Raw genomic sequence first — 21,497 nt, 5'->3', positions numbered from 1 at the left:
ACCATGAACTTCCAAAAGAATAAACAAATCGGTCTTAGAAAAAGTAAAAGCAGAATGTTCCTTAGAGGCAAAGATGGTGAGATTTCGAATCACCTACTTTGGACGCGTCATCAGGAAAGTCCGATCTCTAGGAAAGGAACATGATATGTGGTAAAGTAGAGGGTCAATGAAAACTAGGGAAACCCTCAGTGAGATCAACTGACACAACACCCTAACAGTGGGCTCAAACATATCAACCATCACGAAGATGGTGCAGGAATGGGCAACATTTCATTCTGTTATATATAAAGTCACTACGAGTTGGATCCAACTCAACAGCAACTGACAACAACAGTTAGTATTTAGGAACACATAGAGGCTGAAAAGAGCCAGAGGGAATGTGAGGTTTCTGGGCGAGAGGAGCCCACATGTGTGAGAGGGAACACTAAGATGCAAGGCTGGGGCAGTGTGGCCAGAGCGTAGAAGGCCCTGAGTGTCCACATGACGGATTTGAACTTACTTGGGCTACTGTCTTAGTTATCTAGTACTACTATAAGAAATTTATTCTCTCAGAGTCTAGGAGGATAGATGTCCAAATTCAGGATGCCAGCTCCAGGGGGAGGCTTTCTCTCTGTCGGCTCTGGGGGAAGGTCCCTGTCATCAATCTTCCCCTGCTTAGGAGCTTATCAGTGCAAGGACCCTGGGTTCAAAGGACATGTTCCACTGGCAGCTCTTCATTCTTAGTGGAAGGAGGTCCCTCTCCTCTCTGCTCAATTCTCTCTTTTATATCTCAAGAGAGATTGACTCAAGATACAATCTAATCCTGTAGATTAAGTCCTGCTTCATAAACATAACTGCCTCTACTCCTGCCTCATTAACATCATAGATGTTAGGATTTACAACACATAGGATAATCACATCAGATCACAAAATGGTGGACAACCACACAATACTGGGAATCATGGCCTAGTCAAGTTGACACATTTTGAGGGGACACGATTCAATCCCTAATAGCTAGCAATGAGAGTTTAGAACACTTAACCAATCAAAGGAAATATGCATCATTAAAAAAAAAAAAGCTGACATTAAATATGTCTAGATCATAATTTTCATGCACTAAATAAGACAATGTGCCTATCTGCCACACTCTAACTATAGCTATTTGTTTTCTTTCATATTGAACTGTGGTAGAGCTCAGTATAATTCTCAATTGGTGTTTCTATTGATTTGGTTCTCGCAGTAAGTACTGATTCCTGTAGTAAAATGGATGTCTGGGAAAAAGGATCCCAAGGGAAAGTTCCATCCTCTAGTGTGGCTTGGAGAGGGCAGGTATTTGGGTTTACTGTCCTTTGGGCTGCGGTTTGAGGGCCCACTGATTTTTTCAGACTTTTGTCTACTTTGCCAGAAACAGAATGGAGCTACCATTCATCTTGGTTTTTTTGTGCCTTAATATAGACTAGTTATTACAAAAGATATACATATCTCAAACATATGTATCCTTGACTCCCTGCAAAACTTTAAGGTGATAAATATCTTTTTTTTTTTTTAATGTATTTTATCTCCAAACCACCCTTTGCCATTCTGTTGAGAGGTGTTTATGAGGGTGTGTCCTGCTAAGTGTTTTGCAGAATATTTTATAAAACGAGGTAGCCCTAGTAATCCAAGACCTCATTACACCTTTAAGCTATTACAATTCTGCCAAGAAGTGGGGTGAGAACTCTTAGGGGGGCTGATTAGCAGAGTGAGACTTCACCTGTGAGTACTGAACATAAGGTGAGATCATCAGGCTGAGAGCAGAATTTTCCTGTGTAAGTTATCCTTATTACCTGGTAAGCAGTGAGGCTCTCCACGCTCATTTCATTTATATGGGCCTGTAGTGGAGCTCAAGGTTTGAACCGGAGTCTTTTTTACCTTGTCACTCTGACCTCACACACAGAGAAGAAATTCAGCTTCTTCCTAGGCCATTTATTGAGAGCTGGTGAAAGGTTTCAAGGTAATAAAATCCAAATTTGTCAAATAACATCCCGAGTATTTTTCCCCTGACAACTTAGTGGTCACTTACAGGCCACTTGTTTTTAATTTTGGGAAGGTTAGAGTTTCTCTTTATACAGATGTCTTAGAGTTCCCCTGGGCCCACCCTCAGATGGGACATTGTTTAGCAAATAAATTTGGCTCTCCAAACAATTCAAACCCAAAACTGACTTTGGCTTTAACTATCGCTACATCTGGACAAATGAAATTCTCATTGTAAACTGGACTATACAGTTGATTGTTTCAGGACTCTTTTCAGATTGCTGGCCCTAAAAAGGACACTCCCAGATCAAGGAAAGATTGATGCATCACAAGGACCTCCTCCAGAGCCGAAAGGGAGAGAGAGAGCCTTCCCCTGGAGCCGGCGCCCTGAATTCGGACTTCTAGCCTACTGGACTGTGAGAGAATAAACTTCTCTTTCTTAAAGCCATCCACTTGTGGTATTTCTGTTATAGCAGCACTGGATAGCTAAGACAGCCCCTTTGCTCTTCAAGGAAAGCTCAGCACTCTCCCATCAAATACACTCAGTGTCTTTGCATTTACTGTTCCCTCTGGAATGCTCTCCCCTCAGTATCTACAGTACTTACCCCCTCACTCTGTTCAACTGCCATATATCAGAGAGGTCTTCCCTAACCACCCTATCTATAAACAGCAATCCCTCCTGTGACTTTCTATCTCCCTGTTTGTTACGGATTGAATTGTATCCCCCCCAAAATTTGTGTTGTAAATCCTAGCCTGTGCCTATAATCCCATTTGGGAATGGGTTGCTTGTCTTTATTATGTTAATGAGACAGGATTAATGTAGGGTGTGTCTTAAGTCAATTTCTTCTGAGATATGAAAGAGATTAAACAAGCAAGTGAGAGAGATGGAGAAGAGAGCTGCAAAGCCACACAGATGACTAAGACACTGTTGTATTGTTAGCTGCCGACTCATGGCACACTCACACATGGTGGCATCAGAACATTGGGATCCACAGGTTTTCATTGGCTGGTTTTTGGAAGTAGGTCACCAGGCCTTTCGTGTCTGTCTTAATTTGGAAGCTCTGCTGAAACCTGCTCAGCGTCGTGGCAGCACACATACCTCCATGGACAGATGGGCAGTGGCTGCACACAAAGTGCACTGGATAAGAACTGAACCCAGGTCTCCCACATGGAAGATGAGAATTCTGCCACCGAACCACCGCCACTGCCTTCTTTCATCTCCTTAAACCAAAAAACCAAACCCACTGCCATCAAGTCAATTCTTACTTATAGAGAACTTATAGGACAGAGTAGAACTGCCCCATAGGGTTTCCAAGGCTGTAATCTTTACGGAAGCAGGCTGCCACATCTTTCTCCCTTAGAGCAGCTGGTGGGTTCAAACTGTTGATCTTCTGGTTAGCAGCCAAGTGCTTAACACCACTGCACCACCAGGGCCTCCTACCCTGTTTTAATTTTATCTCCTTACGCTGCTTTAATTTTCTTCATAGCACTAATAATCCCTGGTGTGTTTATTTGTTTATTGTCAGTTGCCCCCACTAGTATGTAAGCTCATTTTATAGCAAGAATGTCTTTAGTTCACTGGGGAGTCCCGAGCGCCTTGAACAGTGTCTGGCGCATCACAGGCGCTCCGTGAATATTTATTGAACAAATGAATAAATATAAAGTTGGTATCTGCAGGCCTCCAGCCACTAGATCATTCCTATATTGAATCTTATGTTAGCTTTTTTTTAGTGTTGGTGAGGTAAGAGGAAACCAGAGCCTTTTTACGCTGTTGGCAGGAATATAAACTAGTGGACTTTCTGGAAGACATTTGGCAATATCCAATGCACTTTAACAAGCACCAACATTTTAGGAATCCCAGAAATCCCATAACTAAGAATCTTCCCTGTTGGGTGTACTCACAAAAATTCACCAAGATGTGCAAGATAGTCATGGCAACATTTTGCTTAATAGTGAAAACTGTAAACAATAAAGTGTCCATCAGTAGGAGGCTGGTTACAGAAATTATTGTAGAGCCAAGATACATTGGATCTATAAGTGCTGATATGGAAAATTCTTCTACTTGACTATGAAGTAGAAAACCTAAGGTGAAGAATGGCATTCATGGTATGACCCCTTTTGTGTAAATTTTTTTAGATAAGATACACAAATGCACATGTGCTGGCAAAAGGTATAAAATATTTTCAGGAAACTGCTCATAGTGATTATGTTGGGGAGAAGGGGCTAGGGTGGGAAAGAAAGCTTTCACTTTTCATTTTGTACAATTTTGTACTGTTTAAATTTTCCAGCCAAGAATAGTCATCCTTGGGCAATTTTTAAATATCAACAGAGGTTGCCTGAGTGATGAGATTATGAGCTATTTTTTGTTGTTGTTGTTCTTACACTTTTGTATTTAAGAAAACAACTAATATACACTAGTTTAAAAATAAAATAAAAACAGCAGAGGTCTCTAATCACCCAGGTTTATCCATGACAACTGATAACTTCCTGAGTTTGACAAAGATCAACACAGTCAGAATTTAGGAGGGTAAATCTGGGATTACTACTTGTTTTAAAGCTTATCACAGAACTCCACAAACTGATTATTCTTTTGTGAATTAGACTTGTCATAAATTTGATTTCAAGAAGCATGAAGTTGTTAACTCAATAATCAGAAGGAGAACAAGGCATTTTCTGTTTTAGTAAGACTTTTTAAAAGCACATTCACATGGGTTATCTCATTTAACCTTCACAATAAGCCTGTGAGGTGGGTAGATCTTGAATAATTATCCTGACTTTACAGCTGAGAAAAGCAAGATGTCAGCAAGGTCCCACAGTAGTAATAAAAAAAAAAAAATCAGAACAGGGAAATATGCAACTCAACTGTCAGCAAAGTGCCATTGCCTTACAGTGTGAATTCTCACCTTCAAAGGTTCTGTTCCGTGTCTGCTGGATTATTTTCCCTCCATCCTTCTTGCTGTAACCAGCTCTGAGCACTTCATGTAAAGCCAGGACATAGAGGAGGATGGCATCATGGAATCCTTCAACAAACATGTTAACCTGTAAAGGAAATCCCAGTGAAGTGACTCTAAACACTAGGAATAATGGAAGCAATCAGACAGGGTCTGTAAGCAATGTGGGCCAAAAGGTAGTTCTCATAAATTATACTATGGTTTTGAAGGCACTGGCTTAGTGAGGAAAATCCTTTTCTAGTTTGGGAATCTGGAGAGCAGACAAGATATAATAGAAGTCAAGAACATGCTCATTTAAGTATTATAGGTACGTCAGCTTTAGCCTGTAGTTCCTTCAGCTCCATTCCCTCCTTCTCACCACCCTGTCCTCTACCTCAAGCCAGCCTGCCCCTTGAGGCGTTTTCCACCTTCCACAGCCCCCATGATCTGGCCAGACTCTGAATGAGGGACCTGACTAAAAGGACAGAGGGAATCCATTCATTCATATTCAAATGTTTATTGAATGCTTACTAGGTACTTTGAAGGTGCTCATCCTAAGGCTACGAAGAGGAGGGGATCCTTCTTCTATTAGCAGTAACATCTCAGTTTCCCTTTCCAGTGTACGTTTGAGCAGTTCTAATGCATCTAACCACTCCCCATCCCCAAGCTCCAAGGACAGGAACGGGAAACTAGCTTGGACTGTTGGTATATCCCAGTTGAATCTTGACTCAAGTAAGACAGCCCTCAAAAAACTTACAGTCTCTTGAAGGTGTATTCTGGCCCTGCATACCTGTGGAGGAGACCCTGAGTGGTGTAAATGGTTAATGCACTCAGCCACTAACTAAAAGGTTGGAGGTTCAAGTCCACCCAAAAGCATCCTGGAAGAAAGGACTGACAATCTACTTTCAAAAGTAGCCGTTGAAAACCCTATGGAGCACCGTTCTGCTCTGAAACACATGGCGTCACCATACAGCATACATGGTTGGCTGGTACTTGGGGAACCCATTTAGTCTCTTCAAGCCTTGTTTTCTTCATCTGTATATTGACAATAAGACTAGTACCTACTTCAAGAGGTAGTTGCAAGAATTATACGGCATAAGCAGTATAAAGTGTTCAGTATTATAGTGTCTGACACATATCAAGTTTTCAACAAACGTAAGCCAATACTATTATTACTATCTTATGGACTCTCAAGTGTCACTGGTGCTATATTAGAGGTCTGTTCAAGATACAGTAAGGACCACACACACAAAAAAAGAAGTGCTCAGCATTATGGGTAGAGGAAAAGCAGACAGAAGAGGCTTAAGAGTGATGGCAAAAGTTGAACTGAGTTTTGACAGAATAAAGAGGTGTTTCCCAGGGTGGGAAGCTGAGGGAAGTACTGTGGGTGGGGGAGTGAGGGCAGAAGCAGAGTCACAGCACAGCCTGGCAGCAGGAGACCTGCAAAATATTTGGCTAGGCTGGGAGCAGGTAGGGGCAGGAAGGGGCAGGGTACACCATGAGACTTGGCTACAGATGGAAGGAGAGCCAGATCATCGAGAACCAGAATGCCATACTGAGGAACATGGACTCTCCTGCAGGCATTCGTTGTTGTTTTTGTTAGGTGCTGTCAAGCTGGTTCCGACTCACAGCAACCCTATGTACAACAGAACAAAACACTGCCCGGTCCTGTGCCATCCTCGTGGTCACTGTTATGCTTGAGCCCATTGTTGCAGCCACTGTGTCAATCCATCTCCTTGAGGGTCTTCCTGTTTTTCACCATCCCTCTACTTTACCAGGCATGATGTCCTTCTCCAGGGACTGATCCCTCCAGATAACACGTCCAAAGTATGTGAGACGTAGTCTCACCGTCCTTGCTTCTAAGGAGCATTCTCTGGTTGTACTTCTTCCAAGGCAGATTTGTTCATTCTTTTGGCAAACCCCTTTGCCATCGAGTCGATTCAAACTCATAGCGACCCTATAGAATGGAGTAGAACTGCCCCATAGAGTTTCCAAGGAGCATCTGGTAGATTCAAACTGCCAACCTTTTGGTTAGCAGCTGTAGCACTTAGCCACTACAGCACCAGAGTTTCCATTTTTTTGGCAGTCCATAGTATATTCAATATTCTTTGCCGACATCACAATTCAAAGGCATCAATTCTTCTTCAGTCTTCCTTACTCATCGTCCAGCTTTCACATGCATATGAGGCATGTGAAAACACCATGACTTGGGTTAGACGCACCTTAGTCTTCAAGGTGACATCTTTCCTTTTCAACACTCTGAAGAGGTCTTTTGCACCAGATTTGCCCAATGCAATGCATTGTTCGATTTCTTGGTTGCTGCTTCCATGGGTGTTTATTGTGAATCCAAGTAAAATGAACTCTTTGACAATTTCAGTCTTTTCTCCATTTACCATGATGCTGCTTATTGGTCCAATTGTGAGGATTTTTGTTTTCCTTATGTGTTGAGGTGTAATGCATACCAAAGGCTGTAGTCTTTGATCTTCATCAGTAAGTGCTCAAGTCCTCTTCACTTTCAGTAAGCAAGGTTGTGTTATCTGCATATCACAGTTTGTTAATGAGTCTTCCTCCAATCCTGATGCCTCATTCTTCTTCATACAGTCCAGCTTCTGGGATTATTTGCTCAGGCATTTAATTACTTTAATTGACTTTAGTTTGCCTCATAGCTAGATTATAAGTGACCTTTGGCAAGTTCCAATACCACATTTAAACCCATTAAAACATTCATGGAACATGCAGTGAGTAAATACAATCTTGAAACGCTTGAGTAATTTACAACTAAACTTTGTATAAAAAGTACCAAAATGTTCAAGTCTTCTTATTCCAGGAAAAAGTGTCAACAAAGGAATGCCAGTGCAGCAAAATCAATGGGGCATCCTGCAGACGACACTGTGAAGTTTCATGTCAGGCAGCCCTTTCCCCATTCTTAGAAAGAAATCCTGTAGGAAGAGAACTACCTGGTTCAAATGCAAAGATTAATGAACAGTGCAGCTCAAAATCCACTTCTACTTGGCCTCCTCCCACCCCTAAGGATGAGGAGTCCTCTTTGTGTCAGAGAGCAAGTATTTCTGGATTTGCTGAATTTTTTTCATGCTGAGAGGCAGTTGAGCACTGTCATGGATTGAACTGTGTCCACCAAAAATATGTGTCAACTTGTCTAGGCCATGATCCCAGTATTGTGCAGTTGTCCTCCATTTTGTGATCTGATGTTAATTATCCTCCATTCTGTGACGTGCTGTAAATCCTAAACTATGATGTTAATGAGGCAGGATTAGGGTGAAATGTACCTTAACCTTTTTATGAACCAGTTATCTTCTGCTTTGAATTTTTTGTTGATACCACGTATTTTCATTAATGGAAGCATGCTGAATTATTAAGTGTGTCTGAATTTTTGGTAGGTAGTATGAATTTTTTTTCTTGCCCCTTCCCACAAGCCTACCCTAAGTGTTTAGTGGTACATATGAAGTATCACCAATTATACACCAGAGTCCCCACCTCAGTCTATTGGTACATATGTTTAACAAAACTTTTCAAAATTTCTATTTTTTTCCTACCAAAACTTCAGACAATACCCTATAAAAACAGCAATTTGTGGCATACTCTTCATTCTTCAGTTTCAAGCAGTCGTAAAGTCCCCTGCCTCGCCGCAGCAAGCACTGTCAGTGATGCGGCAGCTTCCAATAAACCTCCAAAGGCAGGAAAAGTACTTGGTCCCTAGAGGTACCCGGGAGCATGAAAGGATTCAAGTCACTACTCTTATTCAAGTCACCACCTTTACCCAAGTCACCACCCTTGCTTGAGTCACACCTTTTATCTTACAAGAGATAAAAGGAGAGGGAAGAAAAGAGAGAGGGAGGGAACTCCTACCACCAAGAAGGAAAAGCCAGGAGCGGAGTACATCCTTTGGATCCAGGGTCCCTGCACTGAGAATCTCCTAGACCCAGGGGAAGACTGATGCCAAGACACATGGAGATCTGCAAGGAACACCAGCCCACAGATGCTGAAGGGAGATAAGACTTTCCCCCAGAGACTAAAAAGGAGAGAAAGCCTTCCCCTAGAGCTGGAGCCCTGAATTAGGACTTCCAGCCTCCTAAACTGTGAGGGAATAAACTTGTTTGTTAAAGCCATCCAACTGTGGCATTTCTGTTACAGTAGCACTAGATAACTAAGACGAGCATCATGGGTAAAGAGTTGGGCTCACATCTGAGCTCTGCCACTTTTTAGCTGTGTTTCTGCACCACTCTGGCCTTCATTGTCCTCACCTGGAAAATGAGGATAATAACACTACTGCCAAAAGAATGAGCAAATCAATCTGAAAAGAAATAAAATCAGAATGCTCATTAGAAGGGAGGATGGCGAGACTTCAACTTGCCTACTTTGGACACATCATCAGAAAAGACTAATCTCTAGAAAATGACATCATGGTTGGTCAGCAAAAATGATGGAAACCCTCAACGAGATGGGCTGACACAACAGTCACAACAATGGACTCAAACATACCAATCATCATGAAGATGGCACAGGACCAGGCAACATTTAGTTCTTAAGGTCACTTTGAGTCAGAGCCGACTCGATGGCAATTAATAATAACAACCTCATAGGACTGCTGTTAGGTTCAAATGAGTTAATAAATGTAAAAGACTTCTAACTGGCCTGGCACAGAGTCAGCACTCACTGTTAGCTTTTGTTGTTTTATTGTCTAGAGATGGAAAATTATAAACCTGAAGTTCATGTTCAGCTTCTAACTCTAGTAGCAGTATTCAGAAAAAACATACGAGTATAACCTATCTTATCGCTCCATTTTAAATTTAGTGGAAACGAAGGTTCTTCATTCATGCTTTGGTGCCCCAGGTAGGTCTCTTACCTGCCCAATACCATGCCTTCAATTCCACCAAAGTGTGAAGGGTGCAGCCTAAGCTGGTGAATTCTTTCAAACCTTTGGGAGAGGTAGGAAGCAGAGAGAGTGCTGGCTCCCGGAAGAGCTCTGAGTTAGCAGGCTGGGCCCATAGTCCAATCCTAGCCCTGACACATTACTTACTCTCTCTAATCCTCAGTTTCCTCACCTGTTAAATAGAGCTTTAGTACCTCCTAGGAGATGAGTAAGGTACTAAAACTCGTACACTAGTATGTGTAAAACATCTAAAATAGTTCCTGGGACTATAAAAGCAACTGGAAGATGTTAGCTTTTACTCTCAGCCATTATTTTCACAGGCAAAGAAGAACTGTGTAGAAAAAACATCTACCAGTCAAGGATAATTTCTGCTCATTTGGCTAAGCTAATTCAATTTTGCCCAGGAATATGAAATTTTCACTTAAGCCATGAAGTAATCATGGTTTGAGAAAGCATGCATGTTGTTGAGTCAGTAGGTTTTAATAAATGGACTTTAGTTGTGTGATTTAATTCTTCGGCCACAATTAAAAAAAAAAAAAAAATCAGAAGGTCTATTTTCTTTTTAACGGTTGTATAAAAACCACCTTGCTACAGAGGAAGTCACAGAATCACAGAGCAGTGGACTGGAAGAGAAAGCTCTGGCCTACTCCCCTCCTTCCTCTGAGGACCAGCAGAGCATCCCTCTCCCCAGTCTTCCTGCTCTCTGTAATTGAGGACTACACACCATGCTCCTGTTCTTGTTCTCAAGACAGTCCCTGCTTAACTTGTGAAACACAAGCTGTCCTGTCCACATCCTTCATCCACTGCTCTGCCTCCTCCTCCTTCTGACTCCTCCCAAAATTCCAATGCAGGGCCACCATGCTGACCTTGGCTGCCCAAAACGCTGGCCATGACCTCCAGCACCAGCCCCTGCTGGCCCTTCCCCTTCCTTCCTTCTTCCTGTGCCTCTGAGCTGTCCCTCCATAACCCAGTATGGGAATAATGCTTACCAGGCCCAGAAGGATGAACCTGGATTACTTTTGTCCTAACAGGCTTGAAGAGATGGGCTCTGAACACATGCATAGGTATCAAATCTCATTCTATCTTACTTTGCAAATGGATCACAAAATTCACCTCCTTTCCTCTTAAAGTGGCTGAGTGTCTCCCTCTCCTGCCAAAATTAGCAGAAGAACTGCTGGCCCCCCCCAAGGTTCATGGCACCCCAGCCTGCTGCGGGGGAGGCTTCATAACACCTCCCACCTCATAGCACCTCAAGCCATAAGCAAAACCCTAGAGACCATCTTTTCCCGAGGAGAACATTCACACATCCACACGTGTTTTTTAATAGGAGGAAAGCCCGTTAGCACATTACAGATACTGAAACCTGGAAGTGCAAATTTAAAAAAAAGAGAGAGAGAAAGAGGCAAAAAAATCCAGAGTATTAAGTTGTATTTAAAATACTCTCTACTGGACTTCTGCCTGGAAGGACCTGAGGTCATCTGGTCTGTCCACTTGCCTCTGGTCAGAACAACACTTGAGCCTCAAGATGCTGACAGAGATCTTGCTGCTGTTATTGATCATAGAAAATGGGATTCCCCAGCCTGAGCGGCCTGTACTCGTTGTCACCAGTCTTCCCAGCCGGAAAGCTCTTCCTGACTGTCATTAGCCAGATGTGATGGCTAATTTCATGTGTCAACTTGGCTAGCTATGGTGCCCAGTTGTTTGGCCAAACATTAATCTAGATGCTGTTATGAAGTAGATAAAAATTTTTAAAACATTGCTTGACTCAATTCAATTTGGACTCATGATGACCCCATGTGTGTCAGAGTACAACTGTGCTCCCTAGGGCTTTCAATGGCTGGTTTTTCAGGAGATTGCCAGGTCTTTCTTTTGAGGCACCTCTGGTTGGACTCAAACTTCCAACTTCTTGGTGAGCAGCTAAGTGCTTTCACTGCTTTGCACCACTCAGGGATTCCTTATGAAGTAGCTACATGTGATTAAATCAGCTGGCCTTAAGTACAGCAGATTATCCTCCATAAAGTGGGTGGGCCTCATGCAATCAGTTGATGGCCTTAAGACCGAAAAGGGAGGTTCCCTAGGGTGAATTCTGCCTCTTAAATAGACATCTTGCCAGAACTCCCTCACTCTTCACTCTTGCCATCACTGGACCTATGGATTTTGGGACACTGTTCTTAGGTGCCGTCGAGTCACTTCCGACTCATAGCGACCCTGTGCACAATAGAACGAAACACTGCCATCCTTACAATCATTGTTATGCTTGAGCCCACCATTGCAACTACTGTGTCAATCCACCCCGTTGAGGGTCTTCCTCTTTTCTGCTGACCCTGTACTTTATCAAGCATGATGTCCTCTCCAAGGACTGATCCCTCCTGACAACATGTCCAAAGTATATAAGACACAGTCTCGCCATCCTTGCTTCTAAGGAGCACTCTGGTTGTACTTCTTCCAAGACAGATTTATTTGTTCTTTTGGCAGTCCATGGTATATTCTATTTTCTTCGCCAACACCACAACTCAAAGGCTTCAACTCTTCTTCAGTCTTCTTTATTCGTTGTCCAGCTTTCACATGCGTATGATACAATTGAAAATACCATGGCTTGGGTCAGGCACACCTTAGTCTTCAAGGTGACATCTTTGCTTTCTGACACTTTAAAGAGGTCCTTTGCAGCAGATTTGTCCAGTGCAATGCGTCTTTTGATTTCTTGACTGCTACTTTCTCACAACTGGACCAATGAGCAACATCATGATAAACGGAGAAAAGATTGAAGTTGTCAAGGATTTCATTTTACTTGGATGCACAATCAACAGCCATGGAAGCAGACCAAAGAATTGACGCCTTTGAATTGTGGCGCTGGTGAAGAATATTGGATATACCATGGACTGCCAGAAGACAGAACAAATCTGTCTCGGAAGAAGTATAGCCAGAGTCCTCCTTGGAAGCAAGGATGGCGAGACTGCATCTTACATACCTTGGACATGTTGTCAGGAGGGATCAGTCCCTGGAGAAGGACATCATGCTTGGCAGAGTACAGGGTCAGCAGAAAAGAGGAAGACCCTCAATGAGGTGGATTGACACAATGGCTACAACAATGACCTCAAACATAACAACGATTGTAAGGATGGCGCAGGACTGGGCAGTGTTTCATTCTGATGTGTATAAGGTCATTATGAGTCAGAACTGACTCGACGGCACCTAACAACAACAACAACACTTCCATGGGTGTTGTGGATCCAAGTAAAATGAAATCCTTGACAACTTCAATCCTTTCTCCATTTATCATGATGTTGCTTATTGGTCCAGTTGTGAGGATTTTTGTTTTCTTTAGGTTGAGGTACAATCCATACTGAAGACTATGGTCTTTGACATTTATCAGTAAGTTCTTCAAGTCTTCTTCGTTTTCAGCAAGCAAGGTTGTGTCATCTGCATAATGCAGGTTGTTAATGAGTCTTCCTCCAATTCTACATCCTGTTCTTCTTCATAAAGTGCAGCTTCTCAGATTATTTGCTCAGCATACAGATTGAATAGGTATGGTGAAAGGATACAACACTGACACATACCTTTCCTGTCTTTAAACCACTCAGTATCCACTTGTTCTGTCCAACATAAGACTTACGTGGGACATAAGACTGATGAAATCTCCAGCCTGTTGCCTGAACTACAGATTTTGGACTTTCCAGCCTCCAACAATCACATGAGACAATTCCTTCAAATAAATCTCTCTCTCTCTCTCATTCTCTCTCTCTCTCTCTCGTTTTGTGCGTGCGTGTGTGTGTGTGTGTGTGTGTGTGCGCTTTACTGGTTCTGTTTCTCAAGAGAACCCTGACTAAGACACTATAAGTCTTTGTTAAATTCCTCAATGCATCCGTTCCCATGCTAGATTCTGAACAAGCTGAGTTAAGAGAGCAATACAGGTCATGAGCTCTAGGAGTCTATAATCTAGACCAGACGGCACTGCTGCTCCAGAAGAACAAGCAGATGAACTCTAGGCACAGAAGTTGTGGACAACATTGAGGATAAGCCCCAGAGTAATAATTATTTGTCCTGTGTACCAAATAGAAGAGCTTATCATTCAAATGAGATGGAAATCATTTGCCATCTTCCATCCTGGAAAGTTTATCAGGAAAAGATAGTATGTCAGCATTAACTTTCCCATCATTTAATCTCAATTCTCTTGATCTTGTCCTCTGTCTACACAAAGAACAGCTGGCCAGTGGCAGGTATTCTAAAGGAAAGAATGCCATTTTGCCACTGGCTTTCCTCTCTGAGAGCACCTGTCAGCTTGCCTATTTATTAATGTTTTTTTAAGTCCTTCGTCATGGGTGTTGTGACTTGAGTTGTGTTCCTCTAACAGTTATGTTAAAGTCCTGATGCCCAGTACCTGTGACTGTGACCTTGTTTGGAAAACAGGGTCACTGAAAATATTAGATAACATGAGTTCATGCTGAAGTAGGGTAGATTCTGATCCAATATGAATAGCATCCATATGAAAAGAGAAGAGACACAGAGAGACGCACGCAGAGGGAAGACTGCCACGTGAAGATGGAGGTAGAGATTGGGGTAATACATCTACAAACCAAGGACTGCCAGGTGTCTTAGTCATCCACAGCTGCTGTAAAAGAAACACCACAAGTGGATGGGTTTAACAAAGACAGATTTATTCTCTCACAGTTTGGGAGGCTAGAAATCCATATTCAGGGTGCCAGCTCCAGGGGAAGGTTTTCTCTCTCTGTCGGCTCTGGGGAAGGTCCTCAATCTTCCTCTGGTATAGGAGCTTCTCAGTGCAGTGACCCCAGATCCAAAGGACACATTATTCTCCTGGCTTTTGTTTCTCGGTGGTATGAGGTTCCCAATCTCTCTGCTCACTTCTGTCTTTTATAGGTCAAAAGAGACTGATTTAAGACACAAACTAATCTTGTAGATTGAGTCCTGCCTCATTAACATGGTTTAACATAACTGCCTCTAATCCTGCTTCATTAACATCAGAGAGGTAGGATTTACAACACAAAGGAAAATCACATCAGATCACAAAATGGTGGGCAACTACACAATACTGGGAAGCATGGCCTAGCCAAGTTGACACACATTTTGGGTGGACACAATTCAACTCATAACATCAGGAAATACTAAAAGCTAGGAAGAGAGAAGGAAGGCTCTTCCCCTAGAACCTTCAGAGAGAGCATGGCCCTGCTGATACTTGATTTCAGACCTCTGGCCTGCAGAACCATGAGAAAATTAATTTCTGTTATTTTTAGCCATCCAGTTTGCTGTACTTTGTTATGGTAGCTCTAGGAAACTAACAGAATGGGGAAAGCTGAGTAGAAATCTTGTTATATTTTAGCTGAGCATAAAGAGTTGTCATTCATGACATGGCTCCTATCTGTGATTGTGAGTGGCATGCTTCTCACTTCTCTCTGGGGAGGCAGATTCATATTTAGATGAATTCCTCAATGCTTGGATTACCAACAAGTAAGCAAAGAGTGCTGCGTGCCTCAGCTGTCTGTAAAGTGAGAGTGAGTAACACACAGTCATCTAGCTCCAGGGACGTCTGGATATCTGAGAAAGCCTGTAAAGCTCTCAGATGGAAGCTGCTGGAAGAAAGCTACCAAAGTTAATGCAAGGTTAGGCTGTCTTGGGGTTTTGCTTGTGGTAATCAAACGAACTCAAGCATACCTTATGCTGGTTCTATCTTCCTTACCACAAACCAGTGATTCCCAATGCAGATGAGGAAGCCCAAGGTGTTGGGAAGGATTTCTCAAGAGTCCTTTGAAAAAGACTCCCATTTGTTTAAAGGGGTTCTGGAGGCTGGGGGAATTCTGATGGAGGGCAGGTAAGAGGAGACTGTGGGTCCAGGACCAAGTGCTTATCCAACATAGTATTAACAATAGCAATATTGACTAGTCCCATTAGTGATAAACCAAACACATTGCCATTCATTCATAGCAACCCTGTAGGTCAGAGTAGAAACTGCCCCATAGGGTTTCCAAGGAGTGGCTAGTAGATTCGAACAGCTGACCTTTTGGTTAGCAGCCAAGCTCTTAGCCACTGCACCACCAAGGCTCCGCCATTAGTAACAACCAAAAACCAAACCCTTACCCACTGAGTCAATTCCAACTCTTAGAGACCCTATAGTAATAAACCCCTGAAAATGAGCCTTGTCCAGCCTCCTGGGCTGATAGAGATGACAGACAGCAGGAGGAAGTTCAGGACATGCTGCGTGGGTTGTTGTTGTTGTTGTTAGTGACAGACAGCAGGAGGAAGTTCAGGACATGCTGCATAGGTTATTGTTGTTGTTAGTGACCATCGTGTCAGCTCCGACTCATATGACCCCGTGTACAACATAATGAAACATTTGTCAGTCCTGCAATGTCTTCATGATCATTGGCATGTTTAAGCCCTTTGTTACAGCTGGCGTGTTGTGTCTTCCAACCTAGAGGATTCATCTTCCAGCACTATATCAGACAATATTTTGTTGTGATCCATAAGGTTTTCATTGGCTAATTTTCAGAAGTAGATGGTCAAGCTTTTTTCCTAGTCTGTCTTAGCCTGGAAGCTCTACTGAAACCTGACCACCATGGGTGACCTTGCTGGTACTTGAAATACCAGTGGCACAGCTTCCAGCATCACAGCAACACACAAGCAATGACAGTACAACAAACTGACAGATGGGTGGTGGTTGAATGAGTAGCCCAAAGGTAAAAGAGTATTTTGCACCTGATGAACACTATTCCAAGTGACTGCCATACTTTAAAATGAAGACAGTATCTTATTTTAGTTCAATTTATCTTTAAGTCATAAAGTTAAAGTAAACAATTTAGAGTAACAACAGAAACTACCATAAACCAGGTGACACCCAACCTCTTCTCCCGCTTAGCGGACAGACCCTTCAACATCTGCCTTCCTATGCTGGGCCTGCCTCCGTGGAATTCACACCCGGTCAGCTGGCTGATTTAATTTAGCCCTGAGGAAAGTTAAGCTGAAAATCTGTGTCCTTATCCTACTTGAACTCTGAGGAAAGTTAAAGGGCGAGTGGCTTCCTAACAGTCAGGCAGCACATGGGGAGGGAGCTGGGGTCTAGGTCTGCAGCTCTGTGCTCGGCTGAAACATCACTGCTCCATCTGGCAGGCTTCTGTCTCCCTGGACTTAAGCTAGGACTTATCTGAGGCAGAGGGTTTGTCCTAAACTGCCCAAATGACTGTCTACATCCCAGGCTCGGCTCTGCCTTAGAGCAATGCCCTAGAGTGGCAAATTAATTTAGATCTTCTCGCCTGAAGTGGAGGAGCCCTTCTACCGCAGTGTTTAAGCACTCAGCTGCTAACCGAAAGGCTCTGCAGGAGAAAGATGTGGCAATCTGCTTCCATTGGAATCAACTCAACGGCACACAATAAGAATAGCAGCCTGAACTGGAGACCCTATGTGTGTCAGAGTAGAACTGTGCTCCATAGGGTTTTCAAAAGCTGATTTTTCAGAAGTACATTGCCAGGCCTTTCTTCCAAGGTGCCTCTGGGTTGATTCAAACATTCAACTTTTCAGTTAGCAGCCTAGCACGTTAACTGTTTGCACCAACCAGGGACTCCATGAATCAGAATCAACTCAACAGCAACTGGAATTGGAACTTGCAGTGTGGCTGCCAGCAAATCGAAGCACATTTTTTTCTGTCTCTCGTCACCTGAAACTGAGTGGATGGATAAACAAAAGCAGTCCTGGGAAGATGAGTAAGTAAGGTTGTTGTTAGGCGCCGTTGGGTCAATTCTGACTCAAAGCAACCCCACGTGACAGAGTAGAGCTGCCCCATAGGGTTTTCTAGGCTGTATCTTCAAAAAAAGCGGATCGCCAGATCTTTCTCCCACGGAGCTGCTGGGTGGGTTTGAGCCACCAATGTTCCAGTTAGCAGTCAAGTGCTTCATCTTGTGCCACCAGGGCTCCTTTTTAAGTTACGAACCTCATTCATCTCCCTTGCTACGGCAACAGGCTGCCCTTTTAGTGACTGGAACGGCAGCGGAGGCTGAGCATGGTGCCATAAGAAAAAAAAAAACAAACACATTGCTGCCAAGTCAGTTCCGACTCATAGTGACCCTACAGGACAGAGTAGAACTGCCCCATAGGGTTTCCAAGGAGCACCTGGTGGATTATAACTGACGACCTTTTGGTTAGAAGCCACAACTGTAAACCACTATGCCACCAGGGTCACTGTGAGCTGGAATTGACTCGACAGCAATGGGAAAGCTAGGGCTGGCATAGGGAATCCATTTACAGCAAGAAACCTTGGCAGGGAAAGCTACTGGGGGCCCTGTTTGTGGGTAGCAGCGAGGAGGAGGAGGATCCACAGGCTTCACTTTTGGAACTCATGGGTATGGAGCGCAAGCAAACAAGAATGACTTTTAAAAGCCTCCCCTTGCACACGCAGGGTGTTCAGTCTCTGATATACTTGCCCGTTGAATGGGTCACACGTATGTGATATAGGGATGTTCTCATCACCCTTCATCTTTGAAAGGTCAGTCAGGAAATGCATAAACACGATGACGTCAGTCATTCCTGGCTCTCAGATGAACAGGTGAGTGATGTCCATCCTTGGCCTGGACGCCCGACCCGGCATCAGTGCCTGGCCAGATGTTGCTCTGCGAAGGCTGGTGATTACATGCTGGTCTCTCTTCCCAGGGGTCTGTGCTCTTGTCAAAGGCACTGTGGTCAAGGTGGCCAAAGGCATAAACCAAAAACCAGCAGAAGGGCAGGAGCAGGCGGCAGGTGCCCTGGCACAGCGGGCTCAGAGATGCTGCTGGGTGGTGGCGCAGACCCATGATAGGATAGGAGGGTAGCCAAAGGGAGATGGAGAGGGAGAAGGGGGACCATTTCTTGTCTCGTTATTTCTGAAAGGCCAGAATTGGAAGAAGCATGTAAATTCTAAGTTATCAAACTTGACACCTTTAAAACTGGTCCTGAAACTTTAGACAGCTCATTCTGAACGCCTTGAGGCACTTAGAGATGTGACTGCAGAGAAAAGATGAGCAGATATCCAGGTTTTGCATCTGGGAGACTTTCTTAATTTTGTTTAGTTCTTAATTCAGGGTCTCCCAAACTGTATTCCTTGAATTCAGAGTTCCCCAAACAGTAGCATTCCTTGAAATGTTAAGAGATCATTCTAGAAATACCAGTATTGTGGTTAAACAGGTTTGCAAAAGGCTAAATTAAATAAGATCAAACAAGTCTCTTTACTATCAGAAAATAATTATAATAGCTAACTTTTATTGAACATCTAGTGTATACTACTATATGCCAAAATCAAAACCAAACCCATAGCCATCACGTTGATTCCAACTCATAACGACCCTATAGGACAGAGTGGAACTGCCCCATAGGGTTTCCAAGGAGCAGTCGGTTAGCAGCAAACCTTTTGGTTAGCAGCAAACCTTTTAGTTAGCAGCCGAGCTCTTACATAGTGCTATATAGTATTTATTATATACTAAGACATCTACTATATACTAAGACCTGTGTAAAACTTAACAAGCTTGACTGCATTTAGTCTTCATGAAACTTTCATAGATGAGTACTATTGCTATCCTGTGAGAGAGACTTTGATGAACATCCTGGCTGGAAGAAGAGATCTTAGTCAACGGATGGGATCAAAACTTCAGAAAACTTTGGGTAGACAAGTTCTTAAATAGGGACCCAATCCTGGTCTACCCAAATGTAACATTTGTCCTATTGACTGCTGTCACATATTTTTGGCGTGGTAACATGGGAAACATCTTTATGCTCTAGTTAATGGTTCTAATTGACAAATACTTGGGCAGTTCTACAAAGTTGAATACGTAGGCTGGAGAGACAAGTTATAGTCTATAAAAGAAAAAAAAAGTGAAATGAGTGTACCTAAAATCTCAGTACCGCAAAGAAAACCGACGCAGGCAAGAAAAGAAGGAGCGTCAGGTGGCAAAGTACAAAATACCTGGAAAAAAAGGTGTAAATGGCGGTATAGTCAATGAAACAGAGGTTAGCCTCCATCCCATCGTCAGGGTAAGGGAGGCACTGAACCTATGCCTGAGAGGGAATGAGAGGCCAGAAGGTGGAAGAAGAAGAAAGAAGGCAGGATGTGAGGCTGCAACAATGGGCTCAAGCACAACAGCGATTGTGAGGACAGTGCAGGACCGGGCAGTGTTTTGTTCCATTGTACAGTGTCACTGTGAGTCAGAAACAACTCGTTGGCACCTAACAACAACGATGATATTAATGGTTATGTCTTTAAAAACAGAGTTCTAGTAGTGACAAAGTAGCCTGTATCAGATTAACTCTCCCACAGATAACAACTGTGTACTCCGAACAAAATTTTTAAAAAGAATGATTTGAGGGCATTGGAAAGCGACCAAAAGCAGACAGAAGCTGGAGGAGCTTTGGCCCCTGAAAGAAGGGACCACAATGCAGGAGAACTAAATTAATATAGGAGCCTTGGTAGCACAGTGGTTAAGTGCTGGGCTCTAACCAAACAATAGGTGGTTTGAACCCACCAGCCCTCCAAGGGAGAAAGATGTGGCAGTCTGCTTCTGTATGGCTTTTCCCCTGAACCACCTGGTTCAGAAGGCATGGATCATTTAGAACTCATGCAGAAAGTCACAGGTTTCTTGGCTTTAGGGGTCATAGTTCACTTTAGAGCTGCCAGCATGGTCAGAAATTGAGGAGGTAAATCCTGGAGAGAGATGCAGAAAATGGAGCACCCAAATTTGTCTATAAACTTCTGCCATCCTCAGTTTCATGGGACATCCCAGTTACTTGGCCTTATAACATGTTTAGTGCTTCTGTTCTGCCTCCTAGTTCATTGCATAGTGCCTGGGATCTTAAAAGCTTGCAAGCTGCCACCCAAGGCATAACAATTGGTCTTTATTTACCTGGAGGAACAGAGGAAGAGGGAGAGTCAGGAATAGAAGGAGGACATGGAATGTGTGGCTAACTGCCTCCATGAACAACTGCCTCCTTTGCCTTTGTACAGCTACCATTACTGAACATTTTGATCAAAGATCCCGTAGATGAATCTTGATCAAAAGGGGGAAAATGCAGAACAGAATTGAAAATTCTCATGGACTCCAGACTTCCTGGAGCAATGGAGGGTAGATGAACCGCTGAAACTACTGTCCTGTGATAATCTTTAAATCTTAAACCGAAAATAACCAAAAACACTTTAGCTTAATTAGTAAAAAATGTCTGCCTTGAGCATTATGCTCTTTTAAGAGCTATCTGTATGGGATCTATACGGTAGACAGTGAAAAAGGGGGAGATCCTCAATGAGATGGATTGACACCGTGGCTGCAAAAATGGGCTCAAGCATAACAGTAGTTGTGAGGATGGTGCAGGACCAGGCAGTGTTTCCTTCTGTTGTACATAGGGTAATTATGAATGAGAACCGACTTCGCGGCACCTAACAACAATAAGAACATGGGATCAAAGTGACAACAACAACTTGAAAGATTAGATAGGAACCTTAGGAGGCAGTGAATTTATATTAATGGGGAGGAACAACTCAGAAAAGGAGAGTGAGAATGGTTGCGCAACTCAAAGAGTGTAATCAATGTCACTGAATTGTACGTATAGAAACTGTTGCGTTGGTGTATGCTTTGCTGTGTATATTCTCAACAACAACAACAAAATAAATTTCAAAAAAAGAGCTAAATCACAGGGGGAAAATGCTTCTGCCATCCCTG

The 21,497-nt window shown here is 43.1% G+C and overlaps 1 protein-coding gene across 3 annotated transcripts in view; it reads right to left on the bottom strand.

Annotated features, from left to right (window-relative positions):
* The window catches only part of NPR3 (natriuretic peptide receptor 3), an 86,943-nt gene that overhangs the window by 13,636 nt on the left and 51,810 nt on the right, over positions 1-21,497 (bottom strand). For all 3 annotated transcript variants that reach the window (XM_064271091.1, XM_010588085.3, XM_003407929.4), the window contains exon 4: positions 4,896-5,031. In XM_064271091.1, coding sequence (XP_064127161.1) covers positions 4,896-5,031 — 136 coding nt within the window. The remainder of the gene's footprint in view (positions 1-4,895; positions 5,032-21,497) is intronic.

This window comes from Loxodonta africana, chromosome 2, assembly GCF_030014295.1.
Source record: "Loxodonta africana isolate mLoxAfr1 chromosome 2, mLoxAfr1.hap2, whole genome shotgun sequence".
Lineage (NCBI taxonomy): Eukaryota > Metazoa > Chordata > Mammalia > Proboscidea > Elephantidae > Loxodonta > Loxodonta africana.
Note: the sequence above shows the minus strand (reverse complement) of the source record. Positions and strands in the feature narration are given on the sequence as shown.